This window comes from Chionomys nivalis, chromosome 23 (genome assembly GCF_950005125.1).
Source record: "Chionomys nivalis chromosome 23, mChiNiv1.1, whole genome shotgun sequence".
NCBI classification, from domain to species: domain Eukaryota; kingdom Metazoa; phylum Chordata; class Mammalia; order Rodentia; family Cricetidae; genus Chionomys; species Chionomys nivalis.
In genome coordinates this window covers 37,395,984-37,421,527 of record NC_080108.1, presented here as the reverse complement: position 1 = coordinate 37,421,527, position 25,544 = coordinate 37,395,984, and the positions used below count along the sequence as shown (strand labels likewise).

At 39.3% G+C, this 25,544-nt stretch overlaps 1 protein-coding gene across 2 annotated transcripts in view; it reads right to left on the bottom strand.

The window, feature by feature from the left end:
* The window catches only part of Gas2 (growth arrest specific 2), a 113,456-nt gene extending 88,299 nt beyond the window's left edge, over window positions 1–25,157 (bottom strand). Inside the window, exons 1-3 of one of the 2 annotated variants that reach the window (XM_057756219.1) lie at window positions 25,059–25,157; window positions 16,234–16,401; window positions 6,618–6,739 (exon numbers count right to left, since the gene is read on the bottom strand). In XM_057756219.1, the coding sequence (XP_057612202.1) occupies window positions 6,618–6,739; window positions 16,234–16,378 (267 nt within the window). In that variant the 5' untranslated portion in view covers window positions 16,379–16,401; window positions 25,059–25,157. Of the gene's footprint in view, window positions 1–6,617; window positions 6,740–16,233; window positions 16,402–23,795; window positions 23,820–25,058 lie in introns of those variants that run through there. The other variant, XM_057756218.1, reaches the window with a different exon arrangement.
* Window positions 25,158–25,544: the final 387 nt, after the last annotated feature.

Genomic DNA, 25,544 nt, shown 5'->3' with positions numbered 1-25,544 from the left:
CCCCTCCATTACAATTCATACTTCTGTCTCCTGACCCCCCTTTAGAGCTTCATGACATGTAAACACACATACACACACACACACAATCTAGGCCATGCCACTTTCCTTTAGCTGCTATTTCTTCAGCTCAATCTGCACACGTGTAGCTCTTTTATAATCAGCTGGGAGTTAAACACGCCACACTCCTTTGCACACTATTCTTATCCCTCTCTGCAGCACAGAACCATGGACTCCTTGGCTCTGAGTTCCACCTTGGCATCTCTCTGTAAGACAGTTGGGATGGAAATACTCCTGGTAAGAAAAGCATCAACCCAACCAGCAGCTGCCTGGTTGAGCCATGGTCAAAAATTAAGAAATTAAGAAATCAGAAAGAGAGAATTTTAATTTATTGGAAATTATTTACTTCAGTGTACTTATGATACTTTTACTTAGAGAATCTTGAGGAATTAGAGTTTATCACTAACTTTTCTACTCTATTATTTTCTCTTTGCCTTACCCCCACATAATTGTTTTACACATATTTTTACTCATATTCCTTCCAGATCATCATGGTTCATTTTCGATCTGTTTAGTCCTAGTATATCTTACTTTGGAAAACATTTTTTTTTAAGTTTAAAGTTGTTTCATCTACTTGGGGGGTTAGTTTTATTTGTGTGCATGTGTGTGTGTGTGTATGTATGTGTGTGTTTTGCTGGGGCAGTCAAATATAAGGGTTCATACATAGTAGTCAAGTTCTCTTCAACCTAGCTACACTAGCAACTAAGATTATATATATTTTCTTGTCAGACTTATTAAAACAAGACTCTAGATTTTGATTTTATCAGAGTTTAAGACCTCACAGGAGTGAGCTGAAGCATGGTACCAACAAAAAGATGTTCTCTAAACAAAAAGAACAGGTGGCTTTTTTTTTTAATCTTTCAGAATATTTTTATTGACAGTTACTGGAGAAGTATAAGGCATGTTCACAGGCTCTGAAGTGACGCAGAGTTCATTCTCTCAGCAGCGACTACAGTCTGTTCCGGATACTACAGTCTGGCCCTGTGCACTTGAATGTGTTAGAGCATGCAGACCATGCTCAGGGACCAAGAAAGAAAGTGTTCACATTTACTGCTTACTTAGCTGTGGGTGCAGAGAATCCTATGGTAGTGGTATCCTGCAGCTTAGGAGTCCAGGTTCTCTGTGTAGGCAGGGTGTGACAAAAGTCTTATCTGACCAGGATGTTCTTTCCCCTGAGCAGGGATTAAATGTGCATGCGATGCTCATTTCCTTCTTTGGATTTACTGCAGTCTTCTACTAGGTAAAAGAACTTCACCCCTCCCCCTTAACACACACTTCAAATTGATCTAACCACCTGGGAGCCTCTGAAGTCAGAAAAACACTGATGCCTGAGGCAACAACTCTCAAACAAATGAGATAAGTGGGAAAAATGTTGGGAGCAAAGGGGACTGAACCCTTTGAATACCTTGCTCCATAACGACACTCCATAATCAGTCTTATGCACAAATAAGTAGAGTTGTGGCTGGTGGGAAGGAGCTCAGTAAACACACAAGGAAAGACTGTCTGGACCAGGATGTACAAGGATCATCTTCTTTACTGGCTACGACCTGAAGTCAGAAAGCATACAATCCAATCAACAAGGATCATCCTCTCTACTGGCTATGACCTGAAGTCAGAAAGCATACAATTCCATCAACAAAACATGGGCTTGTCATTCTACTAGTTTCATCCTAGCAGAACATTAGAGAAACTGAAAAATGGCTCAGTGTGCAAAACTCAGAACTAGCATGAGGATCTGACTTTGAGAGGCGGCATCAATGTAAATCGAGGTAGGCACTATAGTACACCTGTAATCCCAGATCCTGGAAATTTTATGTCCCGGGTCAAGCTGGCTAGCTACACTAGCTAAATTGAGGTAAGCTCTGAAATCAAGTGAGAAACACAACTTTGTCAATACACAAGGTAGAAAACCATCGAAGAAGACAGGCATGAATGTCCACACATGTGACCATGCTAATACACACTATTGACATTGCACACATATACACAAACAAAACCAAGATCTGAAATATGGGATAGTAGAAAGATTAGGTTTAGATTCTTTTCATCATTCAAGAACCTCAAATCCTATAATGTTCAGGCTGATATTAGTAGTGAATTTTGTCATGTTTTGATACACATACTAATTAAATCAAAGTTTTCATTAAACTGTCATAGACTTGGCTCAGATGTTTTATACATTTACCATATGATTCTGTTATCTCTGTTGCAACGACACTATGTAAGGAAGTCACCCATAAAGCAAAGGCAAAACTTTTAACACCCTAGAGAAGCTGGTTCTAAACTGAACATATTGAATTACAGAATCCAATTCTTCATAAGTGGAGTGTCTCACCAAATGAAAGCAGCCATGAAAAATTCTCAGTATACAGCTGAAAGATGTTCTATAAATGGCCTAGCATAATCCAAACTTGATTTCAGCATTGAGAGCATTAAATAATTCTTAATACAGAAAACCATGAATGTAGCAAATTTCACACACTTGCTAAAATATGTTTGCCCAGCTATAAAACTCCAAATGAACCATCAATAAAGAAAAGTAAAAGTAATGCTTGGAAAATGAGAAGATAAAATTAAAACTACTAGAAGAAATCATTAAGGCCTTCATGGATATGATGACTTTAACTAATTCAGAGGAAAAGCTGACAAGCTTGTCTGTTGTTATTGTCATTGTTCCTAAATTCAGTATGAAATATGGCATAGTCATCACACACACATATACACAATGCACAGACACACAAATACACAGATACATACATGCACACATTGACATATACATTATGCATACACATACACACATACATATTAACATTTACATTATACATACATGCACCAATATACATATACTCACACATGCATGCATATAAAACATAAAATATACACAGGCATAAAATACAGACAGCACATACAAACACACACTAACATACACAAACAGACATATGTACAGCATACATAGGCACACATAACATGCAAATATACACCGACTGATAAAAATACACACACACACAAACATACCTACATACAGACATGCAAGACAGAAGCCCACAGACATACACAAACACTGACACACACGTAGATGCACATACTCTCATACACAGACACATAACTACAAACACATATGCACACAAATACATGCCTGTGTGCAGAGTACATATACACACGTACACACCCAGACTCACACATATACAGAGACTCATACATGCACATATATACAACACATGCATGCACACAGGACATACACAGAGACAAACAGAACAGACACAATGCTGCAGTAAATTGTTAGATATGCACAACTGAAAGGGTCTTTTTCCCTCTGGGAAATATATAATGTAGTCCTAACTCACAGGCTTTAGTAAATTCATTTTCATTTAATACAGGCCTAGATGGAATAGCAACAAAATGTTATACAATCTTAAGCAATCAAGCTCTACCTCTCTCTTCTCTCCCCTTTTCTCTCTGTCCACCTCTCCCCATCTCTAAGAAACAGTCTCACGTAGCCCAGGCTGGCCTTGAACTCGATATACAGTAAGGATGAATGTGACCTGCTCACCCTACTGCTTGCACTTTCAAGTGGGGATGGTAAGATGTGCACTAGCATGCCCCAGCTCTCCAGGTATCCATCTTCACTATGGAGAAAAGCCTGATTAAAGAAAGTTTGACAAAAACATACCTATGAATAATAATGACCACTGTCATAGTAACCATTTTGATTTTCATCTTTTGAAAATGTTGCATTGTTCATAGGCAGGGTGCATGCTATGGTGACTTAAGAAATCATTATAAAATACATATATTCTTCCAAAGACACAAAAGAAAATTCAGCCAAGAGCTATTACGCCAAATGAACTCAAATGAGCTTGGGTGCTCAAGCAGCAGAAGTGAAGCGGCACCACATCCTAATCTTTGCTTCAAAAACCAAAGCTAGGTTTGTGTACTAAAGCAAGCTTAGCACAGCCACAGTCAAATTTTTGCACTATATTTAACTAAAAAGACTGGGGTTAAGAAAATCCAAATTTTATAAAATCTGACTTCAGTTCTTGTAAATTTGCAAGAAAATTTTTATTTTGTTACCTTTTGCTTAATAGTTTTACTATAGAAATCGAGATTTTCAAAGAAAGAGCTGTAAAACTCGACCTTCACACGTCCCACATTGTCTGTGCATTACCATGAAGACTGAGGCGATAGTCTATAGATGTGTTCACAGTGGCTGTGATGCTAACTATGGATATTTACAAAGCACTATTTTTCTTCTATTAATCTAAAATATTCACTAAGGGTCTAATAACTCTCCTTCATGTATGGAAGGGATGTTGCTGGACTGAAAAACAGTTGTTAAATAAAAACATACTCATGAATAATAATGGCCACTATGATAGCAACCATTTTGATTTTCATCTTTCGAAAACGCTGCATTGTTCACAAGGTATATGCTATTTATGCAAAGCCGTTAATTACTACATTATAAGCAATTACTACTAATTCCATATTACAGATAAGAACTAAGATTTAGACACAGCCAGTTAACAGATAGTACAAGCTTTCTCAAGCTAACCCGGCACACAGGCAAGGTCTCTAAACTCTGGGCCCATGCTCTGAGCCTGTTGCATACCTCACTGTCCCATAAATACAGCTCTGTTGATCTTTCCTTCTAGTTTAAAAAGTCATCTTCCAAAACAAATAAAAACAAAGAACTCTACAGTATTCTTAATAGGGTTTTCCTCTGTGTGATGCTGACCTTGGGCTCTGGTCTTTCTGAACGGCCAAGGAAGCCTAGTGGCTATGCCATTTCCCCCTTCGCTGATTGCTTTAAAGTAAAATTTCTGTACAAACTGGCCTGTGTTTAGCATATGCTTTCTCACTGCTAAAGTAAACGAGGTGAATTCCATTACAGCAGAGATCCAGCATAAGGACACCTGTCTAATATGAAGCTTTACATGAAGCACTTTCCATGCAAAGCAAGGTCATCAGGAACTAGACTTGGAGTGTGTCTGTTATGTTCTTGCTCATAGGCATCCTAGCCAGGGGAGCTGTATAAATCCCTTAGAATCTGCAACCTTCCAACTGAGAGAGAAATGGGAAAAGAAAATGCACCAGTCACCATGCAGCCCAGAGCCAGGGTCTCCTGGATGGCCTTTGAGGAATGTGTCCAGGAAGATCTTGTAGGGAAGCAGACAGCACATTCAGGCAGGGTACAATCTAATGGCAGTCAGGTGGTACTCATAGTAAGAGAATCTGGAAGGCACTGGATTAACTGACAGCATCACAGAGCTGTAACTAAAAAAAAAGAGCTGGAGCTCGGGTTGGTTTCGTACACAGTAGTTTAAAGAGTGATATAAAATAAGAAAATGTCATAGTGAAACCAGTAGGGTGCATAATCAACATCTGTTAATAAAAACTTGAAAAGGAAACCCTAAACAATAGAACTATATTTACATAGGAATCAAAATAAAATACATCACACTACTTGTCTGACGACAGACACGCACACTCACTGCGCCGCTGGTGCCCCACAGAGGCAGGAACCGTTTATAAACTGTGTTGCATCCCCCTTGAAATTGTCTCCAACATTGTTTTAATTTTTTCTTCTTTTCCTTACACATTAGAAAAGTATTATCTTGTTTACTCAAAATTAACAAATATGATATTTTCTCAGTGTACTTGTAACAGCTAAGCAGAATAGAACTAAGACACAAAAAGAAACTGAAATATTAAGAAAATAAGGTAATTTGCCTAAAGTTACTTTGTTCAATGATACTACTCATTAAAACACAAAAATTGCATTCCAGATAGCTCACAGCAGTATTCTGACACACTGCTTTTGGAAACAAGACCTCTTCAGTAAACCTTTCTGCTCATTTTTTTTACCACTGCCTGATGACACAATTATCTGTTTACTAATTTTTGACAGCATCTCAGATGAAGTTGTTTGTACACAACACTCTCTTGGAACAGCATCCCTTTTCCATAAGCTTTCATTTAATTACTTACTGAAAGGATTATGCATATTATATAATTAAAAGAGAGGACACATGTCCAGTGATTATAAATTTGCTTCTGTGCTTTGTTGTTACTGCAGACCTTGATGCATTCATTCACACCCAATTCTCACACTGAACCATATTCATAAGTCACTGCAGAAATAAATGCCTGCTCTCAGCAATGCGTTCTGCACAGAGACCCAAGATGCAGGGACCCGTCTCTCGGCAGTGCCTACTGCACGGTGATCCTCCACACAGGAGCACCCATCTCTCAGCAGTACATTCTGCAGGGGACCCTCCACACAGGAGCACCCATCTCTCGGCAGTGCATTCTGCATGGGGACCATCCACACAGGAGCACCCATCTCTCGGCAGTGCATTCTGCATGGGGACCCTTCACACAGGAGCACCCATCTCCCACCAGTGCCTACTGCACGGGGACCCTTCACACAAGAGCACCCATCTCTCACCAGTTCCTACTGCACGGGGACCCTCCACACAGGAGCACCCATCTCTCGGCAGTGCATTCTGCACGGGGACTTCTGTGTGGAGATCTCAGTGCTTTCTGCCTGGGGACTTTACCTTGGCAGGCATGTTGGCATCCATGCTTTCTTTGAATTTCTCCTGCACAGTTGCTGCAAGCTGACAGAGCAAGGCACCATTATCCAACTTCTCCATGAAGGTTTCTGCTGTTATCTCTTTCCCTGAAATACCACAAAAGAGCATTATAAAAACATTCTTTCCCTAGTCTGGGCATTGCACTCACACTAACGGGCATTATTTCATTAGGAGCTCCCTCTATTCATTTCTAGAGAAATCCCTGAAAGGGGCACTGACCATAAGAATTTAGCATTTTATGTTTTCATTTAATCTCAATATTTTATATTCATTCTAACTGTAAAAAAGTTGTATTTCACACTAACTAGACAAAACTCACACCATTTAGCAACCAGATAAAATGAAAATGAGTCATTGAAACAAAGAACCAGCCTTCTGAGGAATTCTATATTTACAGAGAACAAAACAATGTATTAGAACTAAATGCATGTTGCCTCTCAGCATCTGGATCTCTCTGATTATTTCCATTATCATCCTTGGTAGTCCATTCACTTGCTTTAGACTGCAAAGCAGAACTGGTATTCCATATCTGTAATATATTTATTTATAAAGACAACCGTTCAGTTGTAAGAATACCTGTTCAGCACTCATTAAAGCAGAAGTTTACTACCCAGCAACAGATAAGAAAATCAACGTGTGGTGACAACCAACCTTAATCAAAGCACTCAGGAGGTAGAGGCGGGAGGATCAGAAGCTCAAGATCATCCTTGGATACATTTGAAGTTTAAGATCAGCCTGGGATACATGAGACCCTCTCTTAAAAATAAAAATAAACAAAAGTAGCTGAGGAGATGGCTCAAATGTAAAATTCTTGACATGCGAGCATGAGAACCTGTCAGAGCCCTAGCACACATGGAAAGAAAGAAGGAAGGAAGGCAGGGAGGGAGGGAGGGGGGAGGGAGGGAGGGAGGGAGGGAGGGGGGAGGGAGGGAGGGAGGGGGGAGGGAGGGAAGGACAGAGGAAGGGAAAAAATCCTAAGGTACAGGCTTTTTAACCCTGGCATTGAGGAGGCAGAGACAAAAGGTTCTCTGGGGTTTGCTAGCACTAATTTAGCTGAATCCATAAACTCCAAGTACAGTGAGAAACCCTGTCTAAAAATAATTTGAATTAAGTTGGAGGACCAAAGAGGAAGATATCGAATGTGCATCTCTGACCCCTCCTTAAGCTTAGGCAAACACAGCCATGTGAAGCAACCAGCATACAGGTATGAGTGTGAACACACACACACACCCGAGAAAGAAAAAAAAAAAAACAAAAAACAACAAAAAAAAAAAAGCTCTTTCGTTCTTTTTAAATAGAACAATGGTACATAAACAAACCATCACTGGAAACTCCACTAAATCTCATCAAACTATACTAAACCTCATTTCTAAGCTGCAATAATGCACCATTCTTGATTAAGAGCAGGTAATATTGTTGGGAAAGATAAACTTTAAGCGAAAAAAATAAAACCCACTGAGCATTCCCCTCTGAACACAGCCAGGAAAAGGCAATTCCAGGGCTCAGCTTTGCTCCTCCCTCCCCACACTGACCCTCACAGGGCCACCACCACTCTTAGAAGCTTCTGGTCCTCATCCCATCATCTCCACACTCGATTGGATCCCAGTTAGTCATTGCCTTTTCTTCCTCCCTTTTCCCTATTCCGTATCTTTTATCATTTGCCCCTCTAAGTATATAATTCAAATACTGTGCATACATTCAGAATTATACTGTCAGCAGCATAATTTCAGAACATTTTATCATATACCAAGGAATCCAAAACCCTTGAGCTCCATGATCCCCCAACTCATGTAAATAGAACCACTTGTGTCTTTCCATACTATCACAACTCAATTTCCCCACACCCTCCCCTTCGCTTGGGTCTTCATTTTCAGTGGGTTTTGCTGCCTTGATTTCACATGACATGAAGGTTATAAATCCTGTTGTTTCAAACTGTCTCTTTTGGCCATGCCATCATGGTCTGATGACTAACACGATGGCCATGAGAATGGGGCTGTTTCCTAGGTTTGTAGTCACTTTTTAATGCTGTACACCATCTTTCCTGATTCAGTCTTCACTCAGATACATTTACTAATGTTCTTGATACCACCTCTACCTTGCAAAAAATATCTATGCAATTTGTCCCAACCCACTGACCTCCACTGATGCCTCCAATTGCTTTTGTAATCAAATGCTTCTAGCTGCCTTTGGTCCTATTGATCATACCCCTCACAGACATTCTACTCTTCTGGCATGGACCTCCTTCTGTGTCTTGCTCTTTCCCTTGTTGAATTCCATCTTCCCTTACTCTGTTTCCTGGAAGTGATTTCCCAGGGCTCACTACTCTCTTCTATATAGTCATTCTCACAAATAGCTTTCATTCTGAGTGTATACCAAATATTTTCTCCTTTTGCAAATAAAATGTTTTGTATAAAGTCTACTTCCCTCAATATGCTATAAACCACTTGAAATGTGTCTTTTGAAAGTTTCTACAGAACTGGAATGTAGCTTGGTTGGTACAGTGCTTGCCTGGCATATACAAAGTCCTGGGTCCTACTCTGAGCACTACAAACAAGAGTTCTGATGCTGCACAGCTATAATCCCAGCACTCAGAAGGCATGGGAAGCAGGGTTAGCTCAAGGTCAACATCTTGTCTACAAATACATACATTTTAAAAATGAAGCCTCCTACAGAGGTAAGCATTGTGTGTTAATGTGATGGGCACTGGGTAAACACAATCAGTAAGCATGCAAATTAACAAATAAAACTTCTAGAAAAACCTTGACCAAACATTGGGGTACATCCAGACCTATTTTCCTATCTTAAGAGAAGGGCAGGTGATGCAATTCCATAGACACTTAAAGACAGCCCCACTGAGTCATATATAAACTACTGATTCAGACTGACGGTATCCACTGTTTGAATTTTCAGAAACATCTGTTTAAAATGACTTTCATGCAATGTGGATGGTGGGTTATAAGAGGGACGGGGAGTTAGTGCTTACATTCCCTTTCTCCCTGCTGGATAGCTCACTTTTTAGCCTCTGGTCAAGATAATGACTTCTGCAGATGGCAAAGCAGCAATCTAAGTGTGGACCACAGAGGTTTGCTTGCTCGGGCTGCTTTCATTTCAGAACTACATGGAGTTCAGTCAACTCAGACACGAACATATGAGTCTTGAAACACATAATGTAAGCAGGGCAGATTATATGCTATGCTCCCAATATTATTCTAATGAGCAGAAAGTTATCTTGCAAACAGGCATGATGCATAAGTACCAGAAACAATTTGTCTAAAATTTTCAGTTTATTGAGATGTGTTTAAATATCAAAATGAACAAGTTTTACAAGTTCTTCAATGATTTTGTTGAATGACCGTTATAAATTGCTTAGACGATATCCTACCTCTGGGAGGGAACTTGATGTGTTCTCATTTAGTTACACTCCACATCAGATACAGCCTCATATTTTCAAGTGACTTAGATGATTATAATAAACTGAAAAGAATTTTTAATAATGCAAAGAAAAATAGTTTTCATTAAAGAGCCATCAGAAATTTGCCCAGAGTCACACTTTTCACTTGATTTGCTTTGGAACTCACAAATGTCTTTTGTCCTGCTCTCTATGAACACTTGACAAAAACTTTACACTGAACATCTGTATCCAATGAAGAATATATTAGGTGTCAGCTTTCAATTCTGTGTATTTTATAACTTAGAAAGGTGGGTTTTCTGGCTAAAACAGAGATTGTTATATACTTTATAGTTGAAATGGACTGCCCCAAACGAAGGGAAAATGCAAGACTGAAAAGTTCTACTTTTAAAAATCCTTTACATGTAATATATTTTTCCATCCAACTATTAAGAGTCATTAAATATATATTTTCAGTGTGCTGTATAATTGTGAGAAGTCAGTTATACCGTTTTTATGGAACGGTGCACTACATCATTTCCATTCCACACATACCACTAGCAGTGATTAAGGAAAAGGCTGAATACCATGCCAGTTGTGTCTACCCATGACAAACCCAGAAGAACAGGCTGTGATGAACAAATTACAATTCCTTAAGTAAAGTTAGCGACAGTTAATGAGCTCCGCTTCACAAGTCAGGCCTTCTTCATCTTGCTGCGTCAAGGGACTCACATCTCATATTATAAACACTATGCAAGGTGTCTCTGCAGACAGAGCATTGCCACAGACTCAGGCCTGCCTTTCCCATGTGAAAGCAAGTCTAGAGAATCAAGAGTAATAGATGGCATAGCTGAAGTATCTAATAGACTAAATGAATGACATTAGCATCAACCTCAGTACTAATAGGAGAGGGCTGGGTAACTAAACCTAGCAGGAGTGCTCATATGCATCAATGTACAGTATCTCCCAGAAAAACTTTGACATAATTTCCATAAAGATTGGCTATCAGTCTATAAAATGCTTTAGACTGGCACTACCAGAGGGGGCAAGGATCTCTTTATCTTCTATTGGAATAGTCAGAGATGAGTTTTTCTCCTCCCCTCAAAATTTAGCAATACTAGATTCCCAAAGAAGAGACTGCATCTAATATTCACATTTGACATTTGGACACAATGTGGCAGGCAGGCATGGTCACAGTACTATAGAGTACATGTTACTCTCTCTCCCCCTTCCCCCTTTCTTAAAACAAATCCACACAGTTAGCACATAGAGGAATTCAGCCTTCGACCCAGGCCTTCTAGGTTCAAAGTCTATGCTCTCAGCCTTTTGACTTGATAACTTCAATATTTACTGAACACACTGTGACTATTTCCTAAATCAGATAATTCTCCCAAATGAAATTTTATCTGTTTCTTTCCTTACATAGAAACACCACAGAAGACTTTTTAGGAAAAAATGATCTTGGACTTCGTCTGCGAAACGAACAAGGAGCCTGGAATATGACTGAGAAGACCACTCAGCCTTGTTCTAACGACTGTTTTGAAACACAGCAGAAGAAAGTTGCTATAGTTTCAATGTCTAAAGATAATCTCAACGCTACAGTACCAAACTCCATTCGAGCCCCACTGCACCTCCAACCTCAATGTAATTTAACAGTAGAGAAACCAAACATGACTCACTCTCTTGCCAAATACAAATTATTAAGCCTTACTCATTTTGATAATGAGTACCTTATCTCAAATTACTGGGTATCTTCAAGACAGGATTTTGAAGAGTGTGAGACAGGCTTGTATTGACTTACACCAAGAACATGAGGATCTCAGAACCCAATAAAGGAAGAATCTCCTGTCCCAAGCCTACTGGATAGCAGCTGTGTTTAATAGCATTACCTTCAACAGATAGATGTTTACTTTTTAATAGATAAAAATGAAGTAGATTTTTAGAAATAACTGAAAAAGTGAAACACATATCACTCATGTTAAACTGGAAACCACTAAATTTTCTTTTCCCTGCATGTATATAAGTCAGAAAAGCAAATTTGTTACAGTATCAACTATCAATACATTTTCTAAATATCAGTAAAATCGTTTCAGCATAACATCCTTTGGGGCAATTTAGAAACTATTCAAAATCCCTAGGTAGGTATAAACACATAAGTCTTCATCCTAAAGACATACAACCATTAATAAAAATGTCAACTCTTCTTGATGCAAATACATCTTGATACAATTCTTCTTTAACACAAAAGTCTTTCTTTAAAATACAGTACCAGGAGCTTCATTTATTATCATTGAACAAAACTAATATAAGACAAAGAGAGATTATCATTTTTAAAATATAGAAAAGCTCCAGTGAGATGAGCAATTTGTTAATACGTTGGTCTCAAAGTAAGACCAAAACAATTCTCAGAAGTCCTGCTATCAATCATAGCGTCAGATGCACTTAATTCTACATCATGGATTACTGTTATCGCCTGGGGCTCTTCATTTACTAACTTTCCATGCTCAAAGCAATACTAAGGTTTTTCTCAAGATTTGCTGGCATTAGCTTTTGGATTTATGGTATATTGTACAGACATAAATAATGGGTGAGTAATACTCGGCTCATGAGTAAAAGGAACAGAGTTGTAGCCTACAGTACAGACAGAACCTGTGTGGTTAATGTAGACCAAACCTGTCAGCAAGTGGTAACAGCAGCCACCATGCAAGGGGCAGCCCAAGACACCTGCTTACTGAAGATGGTGGGATCTTCAGGCCCCAGCTCTGTCTTTTCTAAATGTTTATCATAAAACTAGTCTACTAACAGGAAATGCAGCATAGCTCCAGACAGCATTTCCTGGAAGACACCCAACATGTGAGTGGGTGAAGATAACACACAGTGACCTTCTCATCAGTCATGTTGGTCACTTCAACAAGCACACTTCCCACAGGAAAGCCAGGATTAATACATAAACTGAGGTTGGCTAGCTGTTTATTATTATATCTTTTTCTCTATGCCTAGCATTCTACAATGGTATTTATTTTTGCCACTGATGAAGCAAGAGTACAGTATCTGAAAATTACAATATCACATGTCACAATTGGAGACATGAAAGTGAGTTTTGTTCTATCATCAAAACAAGCATTATCTTATCCATCAAACTATTTTTGGTCTTCAAATAATCTTCAATTGTCCTTTTAAAAAATTCACTTTCAATTGACAGTTTATGTGTAGGATCAGAAACATCCAAGTATAATCACTGACTCACTCTCCTTTACAAAGCATTTAAAAAGTTTTAAAAGTTACATTTTAAATAAGTATCCTAAAAGTTTTCTGCAAGTATGACCCATGAGACCAAACATCTAAAAGCTTGACATTTCTGTCTCACTAAAGAATTTGCTGCTTTATATGGAAACAGAAGCAACATGGAGACTGTCACCAAGACAGCTCTAGATTCCAAGTACATAAAAGTTAGGACGAGAGACAGAGATAGAGACAGAGAGAACACGCTATAAAGTAAGTGAGTATTTCTCAGTTGGCCAAAAGATAATAATTTTTAAAGATTTATTTATCATTTTATCTATGCATATGTGTGTGCTTGTTTGAATGTATGTGTAGCATGTGTATGCAGTGCCCACAGAAGCAAAAGGAGGACAATCTACCTCTGGAACTGGAGTTGCAGATGGTGTGTACTGCGAATGACGCCCACGTCCTTTGCAAGAGGAGTACACGAGCTAACTCTCCAGGCATTCCAGTTGTGATAATAAATAATTTGACATTCATATTTCCAATGCAAGTGCATACTAAGAGTTGCTACTACGCGTGAGAAAGCTATCTTCCAACAAAGCCGTTCATCTGTTATTCTCTCATTATTATACAAAACATTTATTTTCCTATCTCCAGATGTTTTACCATTTTAAACAGTCTCAAGTGTTTAGACTCCCTTCCAAATTATCATGAAGGTACTGACTTGAGGTCTAGTCTCTGTTTACCTCAAGTGAATTCCATCCACTCAAAGGTAGTATTCAATAACTACAGTTTTTTTATACCTTTAGTATCCCTTGGTTGGAAAATTTCTTAACCCATCAATTTCATTTGCTACAACTATTAATAAATATTTAACAAGATAAACTTAATTCTTTAAAATTTCATTCATTTATAATTCTTTGGCTTATTTATGCTTATTGTTGGCCTAAACTGACCCAAACCAAATCTCCAGACTCAGATTTCTTGGAAACTTAGATTTGGGGAGCTGGAAAGGATATTAAAGACCATCCCCTCCAAGTCCTTCATTTATGGCTGAGGACAGCAAGCCCAGAACAGATAGCTGAGTGACTTTGGGCATGTTTCCTACCAGTGGAACAGCCAGAAGCTGAAGCCAGGTCTCCTGATGCCCAGAGAGGAGCCAGGTTTCCTGATTTCTAATCCAAAGATCTTTCCATTACACACACTGACTCTGTTCTTTGAGGCTGCACTGGGCTGCTCACACTGATCAAACCACTTTGAGAATGATCACATCGGCTAAACAGAACACCTTGATGACCTAGTCACCCAACACTGGGTCATGCCTGTGTAACCAGGCTATGCTGTACTCACTCACCCTTTCCTCCTGGCCTAACATCTCCACAGCCCCTTATTCATCACACTATCAATTATGACTCACTAATAACCTTCTTCAGAGTTGTGTATGACTCAGCCCCTTACAAGTCCCATAAAAAAAGCTAACAATTCACTGAACTTAATAAATGGAACAATAACTTATATCATATTAACTATAACCCAGGAACCATGCTAAATACTATATATATTTTAAATATTTTCCCCTCAGCAACCTGTAAACAGACACAGTGGCTATCTCTCAAAACAATGCACAAAGAGTTCAGGGCCAGGAGCAGCAGCTGGAGTTCAAGCATCAAGATTCTCTAGAGCTGTGCTTTGAATTTCTGCATCACAATTCCATTGACAACTCATATCTGCAGCAGATGGCTGAAAGTTAATAGATGACTAACTTCGTAGTCACTAGTGTGCCCTGGAAAGACAGACGCAAGGGAAGCAACAACTGCCTCTGTCCGATGAAGTTCAAAGTTCCTTCTTGGCATGAATGAATTACTACCAAGTGAAAGTCTCTTTCCTTGTGTTAGAGATAGCCCCGCGGTAGGGTGAAGGACCCTGATGAGGGGAGGGAGTTGTTAAAATCTTTTATAAAGGGTAGATTGTCTATACTCACATTTGTAGTTCTGGCTAAACTATAAATTTGGTCAAAATGTGGTACTCATGACAAAGAAAAAAGTAAGTACCTCCCATAGAAAAAGACTTTTTAAGAAAAGCAAATAGGTATATAAGCTAGGATGACCAAGAAAATGATGCAAAAGGATAATGTGTTCCCAATCTTTGCTAGAAATTCATCCGGACAGGTGATGTATGTATTGCTTCAGTGATAAACAGAGTGGGTGGCTCCACTCTGCCAAGCACACAGCACTACACAAGCTCTGCTTATCCAACAGTCAAATCTTATATCCTAAGAGCTCGGCCAGGGCCGAAAGTTCTGACTCACTCTTCTCTGGGAGATCTGTTACTGATGATGCTGTGGTTAAATATGACAAATCTGTGCCCTTTGTGGTTGCACTTTCACGCTCAGAACTCACCACACAAAGGCGGCATCTTTAGCAGGCGGTATCACTTTCCTCACCAACAATGCTTTCTCAAAAAGGCACAGTAAAATGAAAACAGAATTTAGTTCAAAGCTAAATTACTCCAGTCAGCCCATTTGGACAAAGTGTTGGCGTTCTCCCCGAGTTCAGGCACTCAGCAATTTGGGAAGGTGCGCTGTAAAAGTAGGGCAACGGAGACAAGTTCAGAGGCAGATCTCACAGAGCCTGCGGTCTGAACCAAAGCACGGGTCAAAGCGGTCAGCTGCAAACTGACGAGTCAAAAATAAATCAGAGCAGAACAGAAACAGTATAAGCAACCTGACCACAGATTTCCACATTCCAGTGCAGGACGTTGGAATATGAAACACAGCTAATGTGAGAGGCGCTGGGAAATTCATTTAAAGTTCCACAGGCTTCAGGTTTCCCAGATGAAAATTCCCAATAAAGAAGGCCTTTCTTTCCCAGGGGTTGTCACATGCTGGGGAGAAGGACACTATGAGAGGAGGTAAAACACACAAGACTCTGTTATCTTTGCTCACCAAGTGATATCTTATAACCTTACCTAATAGATTGGTCAACCACAAGGCCAAGTCTTCTTTCATCGGCAGCAAATTAGCTTCATGTCTGCTGGCCAGCCACTGGCTGTACTGATGCATATCAGACAGGCCAGGTCCGCTGCGAACCTTAGGGCTCAGGGCAGTGCACATCGTTTATCCACTCCTGACACCTGCTGTGGAGACAAAAGCGCAAGCGCTTTTCATAGAGGTAAAATTTCTAAAACTCCACCACTATGACAAGGCCCATCCATAAGATTCCATGAGGTTAGATCAGGTTATTAATTATTAAACCCAGAGACATTATGTGTTTTATTTGTCTGACTCACTTTTACCCAGCCACTTAGTGACAGCAACAACCAAAGGTCAAGGAGAAAGTCAAACAATAAATGCTTAGCTCATGAAAAACAATGTATTTGGAAGGGGCCAGCTTCAGGAACAAGAAATCCCATTTATGCAAACACAGTAAGATGTGGTTACATTGGGGTTTTAGTGTCCGATATTTTTTTTAAGCAAAGATTTCTACAGAATTTGAGTGCTGAACATGAGCACTCACTTTATTCACGCAATCCATAGAATACACTTGGGAACTGTTGGCAAGAGGGATGCCTAAAAATTAAGCAAGCATGATGCAGTTTGTGGGTGGCGGCAAACTCACCCAGGGACTCGTGATTTAGAGAACTAAGTATTGGGTAGGAGACGTAGGGTCTTAAAAGACTCTCCACTATAATTCTGAAAGACCAAAATCAGAGGGGATCCATAGCACAGGCAATCTAACTCCATGGCATCACAGTAGAGTTGGGCTAAAATCTTGATCTTCAAACCCCAAGAACTCTTTCCATGAAGACAGTCGGACAGCACACACTAGCTGAAGACAGTGTCTACTAACAACTGCCTCTGGTGGCCTTTCCATGAAGACGGGTGGACAGCACACACTAGCTGAAGACAGTGTCTACTAACAACTGCCTCTGGTGGCCTTTCCATGAAGACGGGTGGACAGCACACACTAGCTAAAGACAGTGTCTACTAACAACTGCCTCTGGTTGCCTTTGCCCTCTAGCATGATTTTCTCCTGGCTCTGAATCTTCCTGAGTTTTGTTCTGCAAATTGAGTTTTGTTTGTGATCATTTTAGAGTAGAAATACTCCAATGTTTTACATCTAAAGTAAAAATGGCAGAGAATTTGCTTAGCATGTTAGAAATCCTGTGATAATGCACAGTGCAATAAAAACAAATAACTAAAGTGAGATTATTTCATAACCCGATCACTTCACTGTATGCATAGTATAAAACCTTTATTTGAATCACAGAAAAGGGATTTAAATAAATAAATACTTTAAACTATGCAAATATATTTAAGTGTTTAAATATTTAAGTTGGCATTAAGTATATCATCTTTGTATGATATACTATTTTGGGGGTAATATGATCACAAATAACTCAAGGTGGCCTCAAAATGCTATCTATATAACTGAGGAGATCTTCTGATTCTCCTGTCCCTCTTCCTGAGTTCTGGGATTAAAGCTCTGCCCACCATACTTGTATATGGAATACTGGGAAACAATCTCAGAGCCTCTTACATGGTAGGCAAGCAGTCTCTTAGTGAGCTACAAATCTGTCCTATATGAACTATTTGTAAGACCTGGTTCTACTTAAGTAAAATAAATAAATTGAGGCTATCTTTTATCTGAAATATAATTATTCCACTTTTTGTTTACAATAGCTCAATCATTTCACTTAGAGTCTTCTTTACCTTGACCAGCTCTAGCTACAAATCAGTATAATCACAAAATAAGCAAAAGAAGTATAATCAAATGACAATAAACACAAGAGTATTTGCAACAGGCAAGCTGCTAGATGCACATGACATCCTAGATATTTCTTCTGAGTGACCAAGTTACATGCTACCTTTGTGGTTTTACTCTTTCAAACTTTGCACAATGGTCCTTTGTAGTTATTCCCAAACTCTAATTTATTTAAATTCATTTCTTTTAAAAGTTTACATTTGAATAAATAATCTAGTTATATTTATTTAATTCAAAATGTGGTTATCTCCAAAATCGTAGAAAACACAATTTTGTTGGGAGAGGTATTAAATACATAAAATATATAATTCATACACAACTGAAAGATACAGTTGCACTTACTCTTTTGCCATTCTGAAATGAAGCATTAGGAAGATGATCTGTGTTTACTACACCTTGTCATAGGCTCCAAGTTTGTTAAAGTAAGAGTTGGAATTTTGCTGTTGATTACTCTCTCCCTGTTAATACCACCATCAGAGTTTCTCTAAACTTCTGTGATTTAACATCAAAAACACCTGAAATATTTTCAATCCCAATTCTTTTAAAACTATGCTCATTATCAGCAAAACAATACCTCTGTCTGAAGCTAATCATGATCTTACAGGATGGCTAGCCTGTCAACATGCATGTAATCAATCATATATCTAAGCAAAAGAGTCATACTCTTAAATAACTAATTGAAACCTTAAAAGGGTTACCTCCAAAATGCCTCCTTCTCAAGACACAATCTCTCCCACCACTTCCCTGAAAGTGAGATACAGTCTCTCAGTAACTCTACCTCCACCCTATTGTGTGCCCTGTGACTCCCACTGAAGCTTCAGAGCCCTGTGTCACTCTACAAAGGTAAGAAGACGCCTCAGGTTCTGAAGCTCATTGTCCAGAGCAGAATCCACCAGGGGATCGCTTACAGTGAGCCTAATAGCATGTCACAGTTCCAGTGAGTCAGAGGGACACAATCCTTCCCCTCAGCAGTTCCCAACAGTGAAGTTGTTATTTTCCTTGACAGTTGCACCTTTATTTCCCATGCAATCGCTCTTGCGTTTCACCAGAAATGTAATCTGAACTATCTCCTAATATGAATTGATGAATCACTAAAAAGAGTAAAGATAACTAAGCTAGTTTTATCTTGATATTTTGTACATAACCACAATTTTAGTAGAGACGATCAGTTAAAATGAGGTCAGATTTTTTCCAGAGGCCAATGTGAGAGAAAGAAGGCTTAAGGGTAATTCAAATACTATAAAGGTTAAAGGACTTAAACTATGATAAACACAGAGAGACACAAAGATATTTTAACAGCCAAGACTTGTCTGAGTCCTCTCTAAAAATAAAAAAAAAAAGAAAGATGGGCAACCTAATTTCTCTTGTTCCATTATTCATATTTAAAACCATCACTATATTGAGCACAACTCAGTGGGTTTCCTTCAAGTCTCTATATTCAGGCCTTAGAATTAGCTGAAATTGAGCCAGGAGATGATGGCACACACCGTTAACTCCAGCACTCGGGAGGCAAGGCAGATGGATCTCTGTGAGTTTGAGGCCAGCCTGGTCTAAAGAGTGAGTTCCAGGACAGTCAGAGAGCTACACAGAGAGACTCTGTCTTGGGGGGGGGGGGGGCGGGGGGACAGCACAGAACAAAGAACAATTTGCTGGAATCAGATAGGAAGAAGAAATGGATCCAGCTAGAAGAAAATATAGAATCTGAGGAATTCACTGCATGGTGAAGTAGACTCTCGCAAGAAAGCAAGGAAACAAGCAAGAAAGCACATGGGGGAGGGGAGGGAAGGAAGAAAAGAAGGAGGGAAGGAAAAGGAAAGACTAGAGTTAATGACAGTAGAAGGGGGACTTGGAGGTAGAAGAGGACAAATGGAAAGGAGATAAAGGAGATGATAATAGGAAGATTGAGATGATCAAAGTATATTAAACAAAGTAGCTATATAATTAATAGATGATAAAAATTAAAAAATAAAAATATGAATCACTTAGTAAATCTAATTTAGTTCAACTTTTAAAAATTTAAAAGTTCATAACAGTTAAATAAAAAGATAACTTAGGAATTTGATCCTTTTATAATTTATAATAAATATTGAGTGTACCTAGATGAACTGCATTATATCCTAAAGAAAAGCTAGGGAAAAGAGCATTCCAGTTCTTTGGAATGCATTTAAAGTTTCGCAGACTACTTAACAGAAAAGTCAGGATGAGGAGAAAAAGTTTTCACAGCTTAACATCGAAAGATATTCTCAACAAAATTTATGTAATCCAAATAGTGTAAATGGTCAAACAAGTACTCTGTTAAGTATTAAACACAATCAACTGGAAAGACTGAGACCTCAAATATGTGATACACGTGAACAAATTCACTAAACTGGAACTTCTACAAGCTTTCTATGAGTAGCTGAACTGTAAAGACCTGGGATGCATAAAAATAAATCTTAAAGGGCAAAACATATGCAAAATCCTTCAAAGGTTGTGTATTTTCCCTTTCTTTCCGTAGTAAAGGTGACTCTGGCATAGCAATTGTGGATGTGATAAGGCTTGGACAACCCAAGGGAAGAAGAAGAAGCTCATGAGCCTGAAAGGAAAGCACCACTTCTAAAGACTGTCTGGCCCATTGCTCAGAACGCAGCTGTCCATGCCACCGAGGGGCTTGCTTTGATTGTGGCCTAAATGCTTTCTACCATCTCTAGAAGGCTGGCATGACAGAAAAAACATATTTCAGTATTATATGGAATATAAATTATAAAGAAAGAAAAAACAAAAGGAAAAAAAAAGATTTTACTATTCTTGTCTTCTGTGAAATTTCACAATAGGAAGACTAATGAATGGATAGAATGAAAAAGATGAAATCCAATATTCTAAGTTGAAATAATGGTTCCATAGCCTAACCATTTAGAAACTGTACATACCATAGAAGTTTTCTCTTTTTATCTGAGTTGTTCACTGTGTACTGTGGACAAGACCATTTCAAAGATAACTGGGAAGATTCAACATTTATGACATTACTTGGCAAATATTTTAAGTTCAATGCATTTTATATGCAATCTAAATCATCACCATCACATACAGAAATAAAACATCCAATGACGCCGGGCGGTGGTGGCGCACGCCTTTAATCCCAGCACTTGGGAGGCAGAGGCAGGCAGATCTCTGTGAGTTCGAGACCAGCCTGGTCTACAAGAGCTAGTTCCAGGACAGGCTCCAAAACCACAGAGAAACCCTGTCTCGAAAAACCAAAAAAAAAAAAAAAAAAAAAAAATCCAATGACTTATTTTGGAAAGATCTTCTGTAACAAAATATGATTTTTCCATATAACTCTCAATCATTATTATGAAAAGATAGAAGAGTTGGAAATGTCAACTTGTCATTAAAGATCCTCATGTTGAGGAAGTTGTACCCAAGCTTATATGCCAAATATTAAGCAGTAAAGTAAGTATATAGGGTTAAAAATGATAACAAAGAATACTACATTTTTATATAGTTAAGGATCATAAGTTATCAATATGACAATATTCAGTGCTCATTGAAACAAATAGATGGTTCCAGATATTACCCAAATCTCCTTTCTGTCTCTCTCTCCCTCCACCCCTCTCATCTCCTTTACAAAAGGCCACTAAAAGTAGTGAGGCCCAATGAATGTGCAATCAAGAGTCCTGCCTTTAAAAGCAAACTTGACTCACTTCTACAATGTTGACCTCACTTTTAACCATTAAATTTTATATGTTAAAGGCAGAAACAAAGATTATAGGTCATTAAGACTGTCTTTTAAAATGAAAAACAAAATGAATGCATCAATCCAAAAACTCTTCCAAAATCTAGCAGGACAAAATGTCATTTTTGAAATGGACTCAAAGAATGAAAGTCCAAAGATGATTTGTACCATTTCCTGAAAACTTTATTGTCATGTGACTTATTTTGACCAACCAGTAATATCTCTGCAAAATGTAGATCCTCAACCAATGTTCAGAATGCAAAATGTTTGCTGTTCTATTAAAAACAGAATTTTTTCCTCATGTAATAAAATCTGATTATGAATTCCCTTCCTTCTACTCCTCCCAGTTCCTCCCCTCCTCCCCTCTGGTTCAGATCCACTCCTTTTCTGTCTCTCATTAGAATACTAGTGCTATGCAATTGGTTGGTGGTTTAATTTGGTTTGACTATATAGTCCAGTCTACACCAACTAATTATGTAGTCCACCAGCTTGGCCTAAAATTTCAGTACTCCTGCATCAACCTCCCAAGTGCTGGGATCACATGTCTGTACTCCTATTCCAAGTTATGAATGTGAAACCTCATTAAAAGTGCTAATCAGAAAATAAAGTCCACAATTTAATCATAAATGCAGTTTCAGATCTTATAATGACACTATAACCTCTGTCAAGTGACTAAATCTAATATAAATTCAGCAAATATTAAGCAAAGTAACAATTTTAATTAAGTAACTGGAGACTAGACTCAAAAGGCCCTTGAAAAATCTGCACAGGAGAATTCTCATATATTCCTAAGGGACTGGGAGCCTAGGAAGATATTTTGCCTAAAGTAATGGGATATTCACACAGTCATTAAATCTCTGTACCTCTTTGTACATAGACTATGTTTTTAACTCTTTGGGCATCTCTTTCTTATTGACAGCCCCATGGTGACTTATCTTGGATGAAATGATTAAACACACACACACACACACACACACACCTCTTTCTCAAGACAAACTATTTCTGCCACTTGAGATTTTTTTGTTAAGCCACTGTTCTCAAAACCCTACTAAACCATTCTCTCAAACAGTGAACCGCAGACATTTAGAATTTTGCCAGATTAAATTGAGACACGATTTGAGTGGAAAACCATCTAAAGTCTAACTGGAATTGTAATGGCTCATATCAAACGTCTATGTAAATTGTTTTGGTAAGCCTTAATTCATAAGAAGATTTATGTTTTGTTCATAACACAAAAATTATATTTTAACTCAAATACAGGAATGAAATATCAGAATTCAGCATTCTATTCAGATATATATATATATATACAATATATGTGCAATATATGTTATATATGTGCAAAATAGATAGAATATAGCTAGATAGATTCTTAATGTAAAGAGAACACAATAAAAAATCTCAGTTGAATGGCCCCTGAAAACTTTGATATACGGAGTTTCCAAGTACCTTCACCCACCTTTATAAGAGCTATTTCTACTTCCTCGCTTGTTCTTTCCTCTAGTCTAACAACAATGAGAGGAAAACTTCAGTAGCAATTCAAGAAAGTGGAAGAAGCCACAAAAGTAATGCTATAATTTCTGCAGAAATTTAAAAAAAATCCTGGAAATATGTTGTTAGAAACACACCAGTTGTTTTAACCAGCTTAGGTCTTCAGAGCTCCCCCGACCTGCACAGCTGACTTCCAGTCTCGAAGTTCTAAACGGCATGTGGCTGCAGGTTAAATGAAGTCCTGAGGTTTTACCACACCTTCAAGCTCTAAGTTTAACTAAGGCTTGGCACCAGGATGCTAGAAAACTCGATAGGCATCACAAGTCCTTCGGCTCTCGTGAATTCTGCCGTATGAATTTCTGTCCCAGCAAACCACAATCCACAGCACAGAGCTGGATACTTATCGATAAAATAAATGAAGAGATACACCTACAGCTCAGTTGCACAGGGTCAAAACCCAAACTACTTTTACTGGTCAGAAACTTCTCAGACAGCTCTCAGCACAGGCTCTGCTGGGCATGGTCAAGGCACAGCACCCCAGTCTTAGTTCCTCTGGCTCTTACCTTCTCTTAAGCAGTCAGAACCTGAACACCCATATTGGAAAGGACCACCACCACACTCTCCACAGCTAGAGCAGGGCATTCCTTGAAGAAGGGCTCATTGATCTATGCCAAAGACAAGCCAGGCAAATCAGATGTGAGCTGTAGTTATGAGCAAAGACTAAGAGGTAGGGGGAAGCAGCAATGAGCACAGGGTTTGTTCTCAGCCCTGCCTCTCAGAGTCTCTTGGGACAGGTGGAAAGGGAAGGAGGACTTCCTGTGCCTGGCGGATACTCCCAACTTGTCCGAGCCTTTATTTAACACCGAAAGGCCAGATGGGTGTCCCTCTGACCACATAGGTCCTATTTCCTATTCATAAAATCTCGTGTGCACAACTCATCAAGCTTTGTTGGAGAGGTTTGGGATAGTAGGTGGAAAGTTAATTTTAAAAAAAAGTTGAAGATAAAGAAGATAAAAAAAACAAAGACTATGATTAAAAAATAGTAAACTGGAAGAAAAGTCAACCCCACCTTCATGTGTATTAGCATACAGAAAACAGAATGCTAGGAACTGAGCTTGCTCCCACGTTAGAAACGTGAAATGTCTGTGCCAATCAATCAGTTACAGAGTTGATAAAACTTAATTTTGCCAGGGCTAATTAACACCTCCAAAGAGACCTTGGTTGGCTTTTTTGCTCCCTACATAGGTTCAGATTTCAGTCATCTCGGGCTGGGCTAAAATGAAATATCACATCGAAATACAAATGTATGGATAAATTAGCATTTGTTCACACTTGTAAAAAGGTTCAATTCTACCCAACTCGTTCACAAAGTCACCCCAAATTACATCACAACCTCTTCTTCTTCGCTCCCATTAAATCAAACCTCAAACCCTCAGCAAGTGTGACTAAGACAGACAAGCAACCCAAGACCCTTTGCCCCCTCCCCCCCATAACCACAGAGCAGGGCATTACAGGCTTGCTTGAGCATCACGCATGTGTACATTTATGTCCTTGCGCTGAGACTTTTTCACTTCCGCCCCTGGTTGGCTGCGCTGTCCCAGAGGGCTTCTGGCGCTGCTCAACAATAGCGATAGTGGGATGGAAGCTGTTTCCAGGGCATCAGGCGATCCCCCCCCCCCCCCCCCCACACACACACACACTGCAATGAGCGGCAATGAGCAGCACTCACCCTCGGGCTGCTTCCAGGCCCCTCCCCCCCCGCGCCCTCCTGCAGTAGCTCAGCTGGGGCCCCTCCTGGTCGCCCCCCCACACCCCTGCGTGCTCACCAAGCCCGAGCCCACTGCTCCCTGCAGCTAAGCAGCAGCAGCTCAGCAGCGCAGGCGCTCCCGGCTGCGCCCCTGTGACTTCTCCAGACACAGGTCCTGTGGCCTCGGCTCCCTGCAGCACAGCAGCACCTTGGCGGCAGCTGTGTCCGCGCCGCCCCTCTTCATACTTCTGTGATGGCTCCTCTTGGTGCTGTTTGGGAAAATGATTTTAATCCCACTCGCCAGAAACAGATTTCCTACATTTCATCAGTCCACACGGACCGAGCGGAAGTAAAATGCTTACTTTTTTTCTGCTGGACAGCAAACGCAGTTGACACTGATTTACCCTTCAAATGGGAGAGATTGTATTACGAGCCCTTGGCAGCAATTCCAAGTTGGGGCCAATCCCCAGCCCCTTGCCTGTCCCCCAAACACTAACCTAAGAGAGAAGGGGTGGGGAGAGGGGAAGGGATCATATTTAACTTCAGGGTTTTAACAGTAAATGAC